The sequence below is a fragment of the Pelmatolapia mariae genome, linkage group LG10_11 (assembly GCF_036321145.2).
Source record: "Pelmatolapia mariae isolate MD_Pm_ZW linkage group LG10_11, Pm_UMD_F_2, whole genome shotgun sequence".
Classification (NCBI taxonomy): Eukaryota; Metazoa; Chordata; class Actinopteri; order Cichliformes; family Cichlidae; genus Pelmatolapia; species Pelmatolapia mariae.
The window spans coordinates 9,286,123-9,301,438 of NC_086236.1; the positions used below are offsets into that span (position 1 = coordinate 9,286,123).

The following is a 15,316-nucleotide window of genomic DNA, read 5'->3' on the forward strand; positions in this document are numbered from 1 at the left end:
CATTTATACACAGGGAATACTGACTCCCCTATAGTTTGTGATTTAGCATTGATAAATTAAAGGAGCACTGATTGTGGCTTTAAAGAGTCACATACTTCCATTAGTTGTGTCAGCTATAATAAAATAAACAAAAAACAAAACACCCATCTATTCATTCTGTGCCACTTGTCCAGGCCCGGGTTGCGGGGGCAGTAGACCCCGTAGGCCACCTCCTCGTGCTCTTCCAGGGTGACCCCATGTGTTCCCAAGCCAGCCAAAAGATACAGTCTCTCCAGCATTGCCTGAATATGACATCTCCTAAAAACATCACCTAGGACCCCTTAAAACGGCACCTTTTAATGCACAGAAGTGTCGTCTCCATGCCAAGTTTCTCGTCAAGCTTCTCACCCTACCTAACACGGTAAGGTGAGACCATTTGTAAAATAAAAACGGAGTAAAAATCAAGCTTACTCTGAAAGTTCCAACAAAGTGAAATTTAATATCTACAGAAAATGTGGGAGAAACTAATTTCAGTCAGAGAAAAAAAGCACACTTTCTCAGTAACATGACTTGAATATTTTGGTTTTGTACTGGAGATCATTTTCTAAATGAACTGTTTGCTGATCCTCATTTTGAAATGCAAAATTAATCTGAATTCTAGACAATTAAATTACTTGTATTTACCATGTCCTCTTCTTCCTTGAAAAAAAAAAAAATCACTTGATATTCTCTCCATGAACTGTATTTTTCAGTCTGTCCTTCTCTTTTGTGGCCTACAGGGGGCATGCAGTGCACATTTTATGTTTATGAAAAGCTACAGCCTGGCAGTGAAATTCAAAATGTGCAAAACCACTCTCACCATTTTTTTTTTAATAGGAGGAATCCTCACAATGCTCTTTACGGTAATATTTTCAAAAAGAGACACAAACCTCAAATGTTCACCTGCATTTTTTGAAGCTATGATTGTTTACGCCCCCTCGCCTTAACATGTATACGCTACAGTACATACAAGAACTTCAAGACCGTCAAATCAATAAAAACATGAATTCATATAGAAGGCTTCATCAAGAATACAGGTACAGACAGTATACCCTCTCTGACCTTTAAATGGTTAATCATAGGGGGCTGTTTTCGCTTCACAAAATGTCAAAATAAATACAAGCCTTTACCAAATTAAATAGATTCTGAAAGCAAAAGAATACGTTCACAATGTCTCACAAGTTTAAAATGGCATTTGAACTCATTCGTATGTAAACTCAGGGAAAGAAGAAATGAAGCTTTCTGTGATATTCGGTGAAACCGTTACTCAACTTTTTCGAGATCTTTGTCATTTTGTTTCTAACCAGTTCATAGTCTATAAAAGCAATATGCATTCAACTGTAGAATAATATGTCGCACAACTTCAGGCTAATGATAAAGACCGAGTCACTCAAATCTAAAAAAACCAAACCAAAACAAAAAAAACCTGACGGATTTACAAAATTTATAGATGTTACATCTTGCAGATAACATCCTAAGATTTCTAATGCCCTTTCAAATGAAACAAAAAAAGCTAATGCAATAACAAGCCCACAGATCAAACAGATGAGGTGTAGCATTCTGATTGATCTGTTGGAGCTGGGACCCACTGGGGAATGTTCAACAAACTGCAAGGAGTGTTTGTGTTGACTCATATATCGCAACTTTTTCAACACCTTCTGACTCTGCTCGATTTTTTTTCTCTACTCCCAACAGTGTCCGTACAGATGCTGCTGTGATTTTCTTGTACAAATACTGAGATCACAACTTGATTATCTCATTATTTTCTCAGACACATTCTGTTTTTCATCGGTCTATCTATGCATCCATTTTCTGGAGCCACAGCCTATCGCAGGGCAAACACAGAGAGACAGACAATTTTGTGTCACCAATCACCCTAACATGTACGCCTTTAGACTGTGGGAGGAAGCCGGAAGCTTTGAACCCACCTGTGAGGTACTGGTGCTACTTTTTCACCCACCAAATTGACAATCACACTGACTATAAACACACATAAAGTGTGTATATACTTCACTGAACTCTACAAACAGATGGAATTCCTGAATAGAAGGAGACAGGATAGGATGCAGTAGGATGCTTTGAGGGCATCCTACTTACAAGTTTGGCCATTCACAATGATGACATAATCAAGCAGTGATCTATACCTAATAGAAGACCAGCAAACTTGGCTAACGGTGGAGAAACTCCTTTGTCTACTGATGCAGTGAGATTAAATGTGACCTTCTGCAAAGCCCTGTTTTAAAAAGACAATATACACCTTCTTAAAGAAAAACTGTGAGCAAACAGTCAAATAACACAGAAAAAAAAGAAGCGTATATCAGACAATACTTCTCTGGTATATTGTTACTTTGAAAGTTGAGACACAACAATAATGTTAAAACCTGCTATGATCTGCGCTAAGCATTACAACAGGAAACCTATTCATTATGCAAAAACTAGTGAAACGTTCTGACATGGTGTGCATCTGTGTGACCCAATAAAGGCAAGTACCACAAAGAAAAAAAAAAGAACTCAGCATGCAGTTAAAGGACTAGTGTCACGCGTAAGGCAGCTGAACATCTCGGTCGGCTTCCCCGTTCAAAAGCTCCGCAAAGACGCTGCTCGACAAAGACGCTCATCAGAACAGAAGACAGAAATGTGTTAATGAGCATTTGGTGTTTTTGGCAGTTTCTTCTGTTTTTAAGAGCCACAGCTGAACAGCAGAAGAAGAAAGCGGTTTTTGAGGAGAGCACATGAGCTTTAAGATGAGGATGCTTAAGCGAAGCATGTATACTGCTTCCACCAATGTTTCCCCTTGCAGTCAATGACACGCTGGGAGGATTTGCTAATTTAACACATGAGCAGCATTGATAACTTTGAGGAGATTTTGACAGGGCTGCTGGAGTGTCTCAATAGTTCCACTTGAAACATTTATCATCGAAATTTCTACTTTGAGGCTATGAGATAGGTAACTTCATCGTGAACTTCTTTAAAACTGAAGCTCCTCTTTCTTGCTTTCCTCTCTCTCTCATAATCATCGTCATCAATAACATCAATTATCATGCACAGTTTGTCCCGATAACCTACACATTCAAAGTTCATTACCCGCCCCGCCCCTCAAACTTCAAGACAACATGCCACAGGGTACAAAAAAAAAAAAAAAAAAAAAAAAAAAAACACAGAAGGAAAAACAACAGAAATCATCACCTTGAGAGGTAACATAGCTTATAATCAGTCTAAGGCAAAAAGACAAACTAAAGAACAGCTAGTGGGTAAGTGAATTTAGGAGCTTTCTGAAAAACACTTTTCGTCCTCGTCCTCACCAGCCTTCGTTGTGGGAAACCCTCTGCACTCCTGCACGGCCTGATTCCCTGGCTGGCGTCTACATGGATTACTGACGTGGGGAACGTTACACCCTGAAGCTCTCTCCTTTGCCATCAATATGGCGCAGACGCAGATAAACATCAGTGCCAATGCCCTGCATAGACTGAATGGACAGCGAGCCACCGAGGTACTCCGCGTAGGCCCTAGACGTGGGTAGGCCGAAGCCAAACCTGTACAACACACACACGCACGCAACAGGTTTAAGGTGACTACGTGAAGCGACAGAATCACACCAGGTTGAAAGTGATCTACTGTAGGTGAAACATTAAGCTGCAGGTAAATACAGGCAGCCATCAGAGCTTTTACTGGCTCATAAAGAAGCCTACTGGAAGCATCGAGACTGGATAAAATCAATACTCCTCTCTTATCTCTGACACAAACAGAAGTGCATCTGTAATGAGCTTACCCATGCATAGGGTTAGACTGATTCCCACTGTTGGTGATGTTGTTGAAGAGGTTGCTCATGCGGGGATCCTGTGCACTCTCCTCAGCTGTGCTGAAGTGGTAGTCCATCACCTTGTCTATGATATTGTGAGGGATGCCGCCGCCGCGATCCGAGATCCTGAATTAGAAAGAAATGGCAACAAAAACTTGTAACGATAGCTTCCGTTTTAGGAAGTCTCCCCTGCAGCAGTGAGGAGCGCACAGATTTGCAAAGGAAGTATAAATTATTGGTCCTACACATTAAAAGAAACCAACTGGGCTGTTTTGGGTATTTGGTCATCATGCCTGGACAGGTAAACCTGCTCAGAGGCTCAGGACACACCTGGATTACAATTCTGGCACTCACCTGATGACAAAATCTATGTCGTTATTAGCGATGGTGACAACCACATCGGGGAGATTGTATGGGGTGTCCAGATGGCTCTCCATGGTGGCCCTGAAGATACAAATTGAAGATCGATGTGACAATTGTACTCCCATTTAATAACAATCCAGTATGCAAAAAAAAAATATCTTTTTAACAGAACTTTTATTTTTCTACAGTCTGTCAATCAGAGGAGGCAAGAACAAGATTATATTCAGCTCATTTAATTGATTGATTAACTGATGCAATCCACTTTTAAATTCTAAAAAGCAGATGCGTAGCCTAAACTACATAATTTTTCAGGCTTTTGAGTGAACAGTGAAGATTCTGTTGCAAACCTGTTCTTCTTGTGCATAATACTAAATTAAATTGTGCCAGAGCCACTTTTGTGACACATGAAACCCTCAATTTTTCCAGGTAGATGACACACAATAATCTTTCTAAATGCTGGTCCAACAGCCCAGACAAAAAATTTAAAAAAAGGACCTGTGTGCACACCGACTTGGACTTTGCTTCTATGTCCAAGCTGAAATCAACAACATTCTCTACGCTCGTTAAAAGCTACATCAAAAGAGCCAGTCATTTTCCAAATTGCACCCTTTCTCTCCCGCTGTTGCCCTGGAAACCAGTAGCAACAGCTACACTGGTGCCAACATTAAGCCAGCTCCAGGGCTCACTCACACCAGACAAACAGCACCGACTAAAATCTTCACTGCTCTCCCTCAATGATCCTTTATTGCCATCACATTATTGCTCATCTATTATTTTACTGATTCAGATAAATTTTCACTGTCAGACAAAAAACAGCCAAATCATTCACTCTAACTTTATTTAACACGAGCTGATTTGAGGTCAGTGGACATCCCCGTGGGTGAGTGAGTGGTTAGTTTACCTCATGGCGTTCTTGAGGAGCTCTGGCAGGATGTAATCCAGAGGCAGAGGGATGAACGGGAAGCGAGCTGCTACGTGTCCGTTGATCCTCACCCTGGGCGAGTTACCGTACTGGTGCTCACAGAGACGTCTATCAAACACCAAGAACATTTCTCATAATATTGAAGACTACAAGGTCAAAAATATATACAAATTCTCTGCCTCCACACTATGAGTGAAATGAAACTGTTTCATGACACTTTTAAAAAAAATTATTAATGACTTTTTTACCCGATTAAAAAAAGGAGGAGGATCCACACGTAGTGTAGGGTGTTACCATGCACAAAGCACTAAGTAAACCTCACAGTTATGGGAAAGGTGTTAGTATTGTCTGCGTGGGATTAGAAACCAAAGCAGTGGACCTACTAATGCTGCTGGATGACAATTACAGTTCATACAGTTCATTAAATGGAAGTCCAATTTCATTCATACAAATGTTAAACAGTAACAACAGAGAACACGTTGCATCTCTGATTGTTTCTTTGCAAACTTCCTTTGAACTTGGTTAAAACAAGCCTATAAAAGGTCATTTGATTAGATTAGCAAAGACAAACACAAATGAGAGCCCATTCACAGCTCCGCACGCCGTTTCTGAAAGGTTATCTGATGAACTCTGGTTTGCCTCAGTCAGCACAGGCACAAAGTCACCGAAAGGTGAGATAAACTAAGCCGTACCAAACACTCACCTGGAAAAATCCACCCACTTCTCGATGATCTTCTTGGGTGAGAGACGTCTGCATATGATCCCAACAAAATCAGGCTGGAATGAACAAAACAAAAAAAACAAAACACATTCTTTTTAGTCAAGTCTAAAAAGTATTTCACAAAATAACTAAATCCCCTCTGATTAATCAATACTATTGGTTTAATTACACAATAGCGTCTACTTAAATAGCCAGCTGCCAAAACAAACATGACATATTTTATGCTTCCTTGTAGCTGAAGGTAAACACCATGAAACCAGCAACTTCTATTTGACAGGATCCTGTTGTCCCAACCCAACATTAATCCCATGTTTGCAGAAAAGCTGGACAACTATCACCTTTCCCCTTAACAGTTACCGCACGATTTGCTGTGGGTAACCGACACCGTTCAGAGGTTTTCAAATCCTTTGAATAACAGTTGCACGTACATTATCTTCATGAAGGGCGAGATGGTGCGTGGCCAGCATTCGGATTCCCAAACGAGAGCACAGCGTTGTATCCAGGAAGTTGCGGATGACCATCTCATCCTGTGACAGCGAATAAAAAAAGCAACTGAAACTTCACGGTTGAAACTAACTTATCGGCTCTAACAGCTTTTGGTGAATCACAGCAAACGTGAGGCAGTCTAAACTGCCAAGATTGTTACAAAGCAAACATGAGGAGTATCTTTTATTTTGGCTCTACCTCCCATAAAGGTTCTGACATAAAGACGTGATTTAATGACCATTAGAAAAGTTTCCAGGTTTTTCCTGTGTAGCTGCAAATGCAAAGACCACCCTCACTAACTTCTAATGCAGACCCAGTAATTTTGTTCTGTAAGCAGGCCTGAAATATGACATAAAGAGTGTCAAGGGTGACTCCCTGAAAGCTTTAAGGGGTAAAGAGTTAAAGGCAGATCAGCAGCTTTCTTAAGAAAACACATCATTGTTAGCCGAGAAAGCCTTAAATAGTCTTTCCAAATAATAAAATAGTGTTTAATTACACTGAATAACAAACAAACTGACATTAATAATCTAACCTATGCAGATCGAGAGTACGTTGTTTTAGTAAGGAGTCATTTCCAGCAAATGGTGAATCAGGTCAGTCTTAGTATCTCTGTACCTGGATGTGTCTGCGACACTCCCTGAAGCCCTGTGCCAGCATTGTGACCACATCCTTGTGGTCGTCCAGCAGCTGCCGCACTAGTTTGCAGAAACGAGCCTCCACGTCCTGATCCTTGATCTGCAAAAGAGATGCTTCACACTAAACCCGAGAAACCCGACGTTTAAAGAAACAGCCTGCTCTAAGAAGAGCCTTTTAATTATTTTGGATTTTATATTAATTCTGGCTTGAATGACTCAACGCTTCATGTTTACCTGCTGCTCTGATAAAGTCAGCTTCAGTGCAGCAACGGCCTCATACTCAACACTTCTACTGCACAGAGATTTTTTTTTCTTTCACAGAAACCCTGCTTCCATTTAAGAAATTGTCTGTTTCTTTCACGACTAGGGCTTCACATTAACGGTTGTTTAAATCCATAAATGATGTATTGAGAAATAAATAAAGAATGCACAGGACCAGTGACTGAGAATCAGTCGAGCAATTCTGTGTAGACTACTGTCATTTTAAAGCCACCAATGAGAGAATTCAAATGTAAAAGCAAAGCAGGTTTCAGGCATGCAGATAAAAGCTGTGAGCGTGACCTGACTCTGTAGCACAGAGATGTTTTTAGACATTATGATTTCCCCTGAGAGCTATTGTAGTATAGGTGACTCCAACCCAGAGTCACATTATCTGATCCTTTGTCTCTGTAGTTTCCTCTTAAATCTAGGGACCTTTTATTTTTAGCTAACCTTGCGTCTGCCTCATCTCTTTAGAAATGTGTTTATACAAGAGAACAAGAGGAGTCTGAAAGTCTCAGCACAGTGCAGTGTTTCAACGCTCCATAAAGAAGGCACACACCTTTATAGGCACTGAAAGAGGTGTTGTTGTTTTTTTTTTAACCTGACAATGTTAGGGTTACTTTAGATTTAAGTGTTTACATTAATACAGAGGAAAACATGTTCAGCCAGTTTGACATCTCCAATCGTACATGTGCGAGCACACTGAGCAACTGGGCGTACTCGTCTGCTTTGTCCAGACCTAAAAAGAACAGAACACAATGATCACTTTGCTACTGCATGCCACAGTCAGCCAAATAGTTTGGCACTGATAACCACGTCTGCCCAGGAAATGCATTACATCTAGCAAGCAAGGATGACTCTGATGGAACACGTGTTATAGCCCTGACAGTACACAAATAAATACAAACAATAATCAGTGTAGTAGAAAAGCTACAAATCCTAAACTCGATAGCAGAGAAGAGTTATCCACTAACCTTCCCTCTACGGCCTTTCAATGCCAAACAGAATGATTGGCGAGAAACAGATTTTCATTGACTCGAACAATGCATACGGCTAATGTTTCATTAGTTTTAATAACAGAGTCACGGCTTGTTTACTGCATCAGATGAGCCAATCCTCAAGCTGCTGCGGGCAGATTCATCACACGTCTCGACAGCAAAAAAGGTTCACACTTCCTGTTTTTGCTCATGAGCAAACCCACTCCCTGAGAAATAAAACTCTTGAACTTGTGACCCGTGTTTGTGCGTGTGTGTGTTTACTGTTCGTGTTTGAGTGGGTCGGGCACTCACCTCTGGAAAGTCACTGAGCATGTGATAGGCTCTGATATACAGTTCATGCTGTGAGAAAAGGAGAAGAGAGATGCAGGTTATGGTTAGACCGATTTCTCTGTGATCGTTCACTCAGCCAGAAAACATCACACCACAAGCACTGTCCCCCCTGACTGGGCCTCACTGTGTTACTGACAAGTCCACGTGAGGCTTACATGTGGGAACTTTCACCAAGCATCAATGGGATGACTTTTCTGTTACTTGCAGAGTTGAGCAATTTCTCTGAATCAGATTTCTGCAGAAATGACTAGACTGGCTTATTAAAATCCATCTGATCATCTTGATGTGCAAAAGTTGGAGAGTTTAAATCGGTTCCAGCAATTATTTCACTTCTGATCAAAGAGCTAAACAGTGAAGGTACAGCCACTCCGAGATCACAAGTAGTGGCACAGAAAAGGAGCTTTTGCTTTATCCAATCGACACAGAGCGGTTCCGTGATACCAGAAAAGGAAGGAATCTAGGTAAAAGTTCACCAGCAACGAGACATGCAGAGGCAGCGAAATACTCAGAAAGTGCTTGCAGGGGAATTAAAGGCTCAGCGGGAACAATGACAACAACAATTCTTTTGGTTTCAAAGAGTCTTTTATATCCAGACACATGCGTATTTTTCTGGTTAAGTTTTTGAGATATATGTATAAAGGAGCTTTAAAGGACCTCTGTCTGAAATGGCATCTGAAAAACTAAACAGCCCCGGAAAGGATCCAGAAAATAAAATAATGTTTTGTGGGACTTTTTTCTGCTTCCTACATTTGGATACTGTTGAAGCTAACTGTTAAGGGCATGGCAGCTTAGACTGACAGGTGTGCTGACACCTTACTGCCTGCGCTCACCTCTGCTAACTCAAATAACTGAACTGAACCTCTCCACTGTGTCTGCAGTGTTGGTGCCTTCTGAAGTTTTTTTTAATGACAAATAATAAGACTAGCTTTCTGATAAGGACCATCCAGGCAGCCTGTGCTTCAGTTTTGTGTATTTGTCCGTTACTAAGCACCACTTATGTGCTTATGCATGTTTATGATGCATATTGCAAACCAAGCTTCCTAAAAAATAAAAAATCAGATGATAACTTAAAACCCCATCACTTTGTCCAAATATGGGAACTTCCACCTTAAAATGTCAAATGTGCAATTTGTTGCAGAAATATGCAATGCTTTTCCTGAAAAACAACGTCTGGGTGGCAGAAAACAAAACCTGCATTTATTGTTCAGCATTATTAGTACCCAGGACAGTTTTACCACTAACCCAAATACAAACATGTGCTTTCAAATCACAAGCTGCAGCTCCTGCGTCAGCAGTGCCATTGATGCTCTTTATTTTAATAAAAAAACAGAACGGTACAACTTTCCTGGTATGACCCATCTTTACAGGATATGGATATCCCATAAAGAGTCTACAGGCTGTTGATGTCGCCATTATGTGTATAAATAAAACCCCTCCTTTCAGTTCTTGCAGTCGTATCTCAGCTTGGTATTGAACCATTAACCTGCTGTACCTCTTAATGCACAGCCATTCCTCCCCTTTGGCACATCAGAGTGGACAGGGAGCATCTTAAGAGCGCTTTCAGTCAAGACTTTCCTGCGCAGTATTGTTACTTTCTATTTATATAATCAGTTACAGGACCCACTTCCTGTATAGGTCAGCAATCTGTAAACTGTATTTGGGTGTGTCTGGAGAGCTGTGCGCTTACCACTTGCAGAATTGTGGGGTTGCAGCCAATAATGAAGGGCAAACTACGGAAACCCTTGATGCGATGAGCGATTCGTACAGGCAGCTCCTTGTGGAGGTACTTGGCACTGCTCTGTGAGCGTAGAAACACACAGAAATAACAATGAAGAGTCTCAGAAGTCTCATTATTGTTACACTTTACAGAAAACCCAGCACAGCTGAAATATTTACCAAGATGTGGTGTCCATCGGCAGACTTCCCAGAATACAACAGGGTTGCTAAAGTCAGTCGAACAGAGGCCTAGGGAGAAAGCGGCACATAAAATTACACACACATTCATAACAGCAGGGTTGAGATTGTGTTTTAGTTTCAAGTGTGCAACCGTTAAAACACACATGATTGTTATCCACATAAATGACTGGCTGTTTAGCCTGTGACAGATAAAGTCCTTCAGACAGTTCATGCAGATTTTTAGCTGGGACACTGAAGGACACTCCATACTTGTCTTGGCTGTACACTCTGGTCCAGGTGACGAGCAGAGCTGAGTGTTTGCAAAACACAACGAAACATTTTCACTGCGATATATAATTTATATTCAGAAAGTCCAAAATCTGGCCTTCCAAACTGCAGTAACTCAGAAAACTAAAGCATTACTTTGTGATTGTGTTGTTGATGGCAGTTAAGTCTACCCAGACACAGACACAGAGACCTGGAGCTCTGAAAGCAGAAAAGACAGCTGTCTTTATCCAATCACTACATTTCTAAAAAGTCACACATGTAAAAACATTAGCAACTTTTTTTTGTCTGTGAACTTATTTGCCTGGTCGTGAAAGAAAGGTTCCTGAGACTAAAAGCTCTGGGCACTTTGAAAAAACTACAAAAGTGCTTGGAGCAAAACATCTGAAACTCAGCTTGTTATACGCTCGCTGCATGTGTGTTTTCATTCCTCTCGTGAGGCCAAGCCTTCAAAAGCATGCACTGATGTCGAAGGCATGCTATAGATGTACAAAACAGCACTGCTATTTTGATGTGCTTGCAGCAACAATGATGCATTTGCTTAGTGTATCATTATGTTCTCATTTGGTCCATTTTGGTGCTGTAGATAATAGAAAGAACACATGAAACACCCCCTTCATATCTGCACACACAGAGCCTGAAGCAGAAAAACCGGCCTGCAGAGAAAGTTGATAACCAGCTTCGTGATACCTGTTATCACTGACTAGGTCTGTAGATTTTGTTGAGTCAATTTGTTCCAACAAAGCCTGAAAAATGTTAAATCACAGTTCTGATAATTGCTTTAATTTAACAATATGCATTAGAAAGAAAAGACAGTGGCTGCAGCAGACACCCTTCATTGTTTTAAATGCAATTCAATGTTAGAACTTCGCTCTTCTCTACACACAGCCCACAATTAGCTATCCTGTCTGCTAATGCACTGCCAACAGAGAACCATGTTCAGCTCATTACAGCTTCAACATCACCTAGACATCGTTGTTAGACTTTCTTGTAAGAGTACGTTTGTTTTCAAGAATTATTTTCCATCTCTATATCGATTAGAATATAATCAGATAAGAGTTAAAGAAAAATTATCTATAGAAAGACAGGGAAGATATATATCTCTCAGATAAAGTCAGTGTCTGACAGTGATAGTTATAGAGGCTAAGATGGAGGTAAGTCACTGTGGTAAAGCAAGTCTAACATTTAATACTGTGCTCAGTCATCCCTGACTAATGTATGTAAACTTGCCACATTATAAAACCTTACAACAGAGCCACAACTCCACCAACCACAGGCATGTGCACTATAACAGTGCACATGCATGCATGCAATGTTATGGTGTGCTCCAGTACTTTATAGCACTCCACCTCTGCTCACCAGCTGGAGCAAGTCGTGGCACCAGCTCCAAAATGGATCTGAGGGTGCCACGGTGAGATGCCAGTAGCACAATCTGAGCTAGCTAGAAAGACAAGAACACTAAAGAAATGGTTCATGGTTTGGATTTCCTATTAAATCACTGCAGTAGCCTGATTAAATCAAACATACTACAGTGTGATAAAAAACAAAAACTGTAGTAACTGTTAGAATAATGCATCTTTAAATTGCAGGTCCAGTCAATAACATTAATTCACACCCCACAGTAGGATGCAATTTGCAGGTGCACAGGTAAAAAGCATTGTGTAAATACACGCAGAATGCACAGCTGTATGCCTGGTGATGGTCTACAGATCTGGGAACAGATCTTAAGTTAGAACCCAGGATAAATGGAGCCTAACAGGCACACCTAAGTCAAACAGGCATCAGTTTTATAAGCTCTAGCTGTGTTTACCCCAACAGGACACTGACACTCCAGTGCTAAATCGACATGCACAAGTGGAGAATGTACAAGTGGAAAAACATTACTCATTGCTCCAAGATCTAAATGCTAAGTAATGTCAGTGCAGTCCTAATCTTTACAGTAGGTAGGTCCAGTGGGTCCTACACCCGCAGGTAGGACCCACTGGATACAACAATCTGCTGGATTGGTCGTATTACATTATGTATACTGATGCAAACATTCAGCCATATTGATATCACTGTACAAAACAATAACATTTGTCTTCCGTAAAGTGATAATGTTGTAGTTGGGTAGTGTTTTGTTTCAGTACTGTATTTCAATTCCTTCCTCTTTTTGCTGCGAGAGTACTTCTTATATTCACTCCAGTGAAGTAAGTGAAAAAAACTGAAGAATATGACAAAAAAAAAAAAAAAAAAAAAAAACTGAGCCAGGAGGAAGAAAAGCATCTGCTATTTTTATTGGTAACAATAACAATAATAGTAGTTAACATGGCGACCATTATGAATCAAAGAATCAGTAATCATTCATGAGTTGTGTTTTCTTTCTTTTATTTCACTTGAAGGCAAAGTATTTTAGAGATTGGCAGAACAGACTGTTACACTTGCTTCTCATTAACTGGGTCAACGTCAGCTCAGCTCCATCGCTGAAACTTTACACCATCAAGTCTCCTGTTATTGGGCAATCTTCTTATATCTATAGTGTAGCTAATATTACAATTTTGCGTTGGCACCTCGTCTGGTCCGGTAAACATCAGCGACAGCAAAGAACCGACGTTACAATTTGTCTAGAAGCTCAGCAGGCTGCAGATAAATTTACCCGGGAGTTGCGTTCAGGTCTTCGGTACCGGGCATGTCAGCTGCTTTACATTATTACTGAATTATTATTATTAATATTATTATTATTAAGTAGACCATTATAATTCAATACACTATATGACTTAAAACAACAACAAAAAATAACAGAACAATCAGGAATCAGGAATCTCCGAAATATTTAAGGAAAATTACTAATTATTACAACTACAGACACTGCAATGTAGGTGACAGCTTTATTCCTCTTATAGAAAGAAGTCGTTTTTAAGCTCCTAACTGACAAAACATTAGTTCTGAAGGCTAAAGCACTGCTCTTTTAAGTAGCAGCATTTCACTGCTTTTCCACCTGCCCCTGAACGTAGCACAACCCAGCCACAGCTAGCTACAGCTAGCTTAGTTACCCAAGAGTTCTGAGACCTTTTTAGGAGAGAACACCGGGAACCCGTCACATTTACCTTTTCTGCAGAAGAATCTATTGCAGACTGGTTATAAAACGACGTGACAGTCTTCGACCGCTCTCGTGCCATCTCTGAATATCCCTGCATCGAGGACGTTGACCGAAATCTCTGGCTCCCCGTGCCTGCCAGCGGCGGTACTGTTTTGGTGGCGGGGGCCAGCAAGAAGGTGCCGAACCTCGGCCTAGCCCTGCTGGCTGCGCCGCTCAGCATCTCAGCCGCTATACCCGCCAGGACCAGACGCATCTGGAGACGAGCTGTGTGTGCGAACAGGGCTGCCCTGCTCTCATACAAACACGGAATATCACAGTCGCTACGAGGCCATTAGGGTCGCGTCGTACTAGAGCACAAAGGCACGTATCTCTGAATACAGTTGCGTTGAGGGTGCAGAGAGGGCTTTGTGTGCATTGGCCAGTGGGGAAGAGAGCTGGGGGAACGACATGACAGCTCAGCCAATCAGTCCACCAGAGGCGGAGCGAAGCAGCATCAACAACACCCCGGAGCCCAGCGTCTGTAAAGCGACCCCCCCGCACTGTACTGTTCTGTACTGGAGGCAAAGCAGGAACAGCCGGTTGTCAAATTGCACCAGTCATAAGTTTTATTGGCTGACTTGAGGCTGAAGGGGACAATTTAACATGTAGTAATCTCTCCACCCACTCTTTTCTTGCTACTCCCTTATGTCTGATCTTAACCAGCTACACTGCCATGCCAATTTTTGGTCCAAATTTATGTTACTTGTGAATCGTTTATGCAGGTAGAAACGAGCTCAGGACCATTAATTAGAATGCCTTTTGCTACTTAGGATTTTTCCTGTTTGTTGAAAAAAACAAAACGTGGTTCAGGGCCCTGCAGTTAGTGTTTGCTGTGTGCCTGTTAAGAAGTGGAAAATCCAAATCCCACAAGTTTCACTTCCTGTTAAATAAATGTAAATAATGATAGAGAATGTCCCAATAATCCGCCTCAAGAACCACGGATTGAACCGCCCATGAAAGATAAATTTTTTTTTTATCTTTCATGGTGCCCTCACCCAGGATTTGCCTTGGGAGACCCTACCAAGGGCAAAAGCCCCCTGACAACCCTGGGATCTCAGGATACATAGATCCCAGAAAATAGCTTACTCCAAACGGTAGATGGCTTCTTCCTTAGAGATAGGGTGAGGAGTTAATAAGTAATTTGGGAGGGAGTTCCAAATGAGTTTTCCAGGCATGTGAAATGATGAATAATAAAGAATGATGTGTCATCATTGTGTAGATTTTTTTCAAACCACTGGTGAGAGGGCACTTCTTAATACCCGCTATATTTCAATGTTAGGAAGATGACTACACTGAAAGTGAAGAGAAACACTCCCTCAGTCTTGTTTTGCACTCATATAGCCTTACATGAAGTGTGGTTGAATTAAATTGACAAAAGTGCATTCTTTCTAAACTGTTAACAAAGGGACTCCGCTGACCTATGAAGACAAAAGAGGACAAAAGTCTGAGGTAAAAGTTTGGACATCCTGCATGGTTGGGTAACC

The 15,316-nt window shown here is 41.1% G+C and overlaps 1 protein-coding gene across 1 annotated transcript; it reads right to left on the reverse strand.

The window, feature by feature from the left end:
* Positions 1 to 458: 458 nt before the first annotated feature.
* Positions 459 to 14,996, reverse strand: bckdk (branched chain ketoacid dehydrogenase kinase). The gene is made up of 11 exons (XM_063486225.1): positions 13,801 to 14,996; positions 10,430 to 10,498; positions 10,221 to 10,331; positions 8,495 to 8,542; positions 6,925 to 7,044; positions 6,252 to 6,350; positions 5,806 to 5,879; positions 5,082 to 5,210; positions 4,172 to 4,261; positions 3,788 to 3,943; positions 459 to 3,551 (listed from the first exon to the last, which is right to left on the reverse strand). Exons 1-11 carry the CDS (start codon positions 14,044 to 14,046, stop codon positions 3,407 to 3,409), a joined length of 1,287 nt encoding a protein of 428 aa, XP_063342295.1. The 5' UTR covers positions 14,047 to 14,996; the 3' UTR covers positions 459 to 3,406.
* Between the last annotated feature and the right edge of the window lie 320 nt (positions 14,997 to 15,316).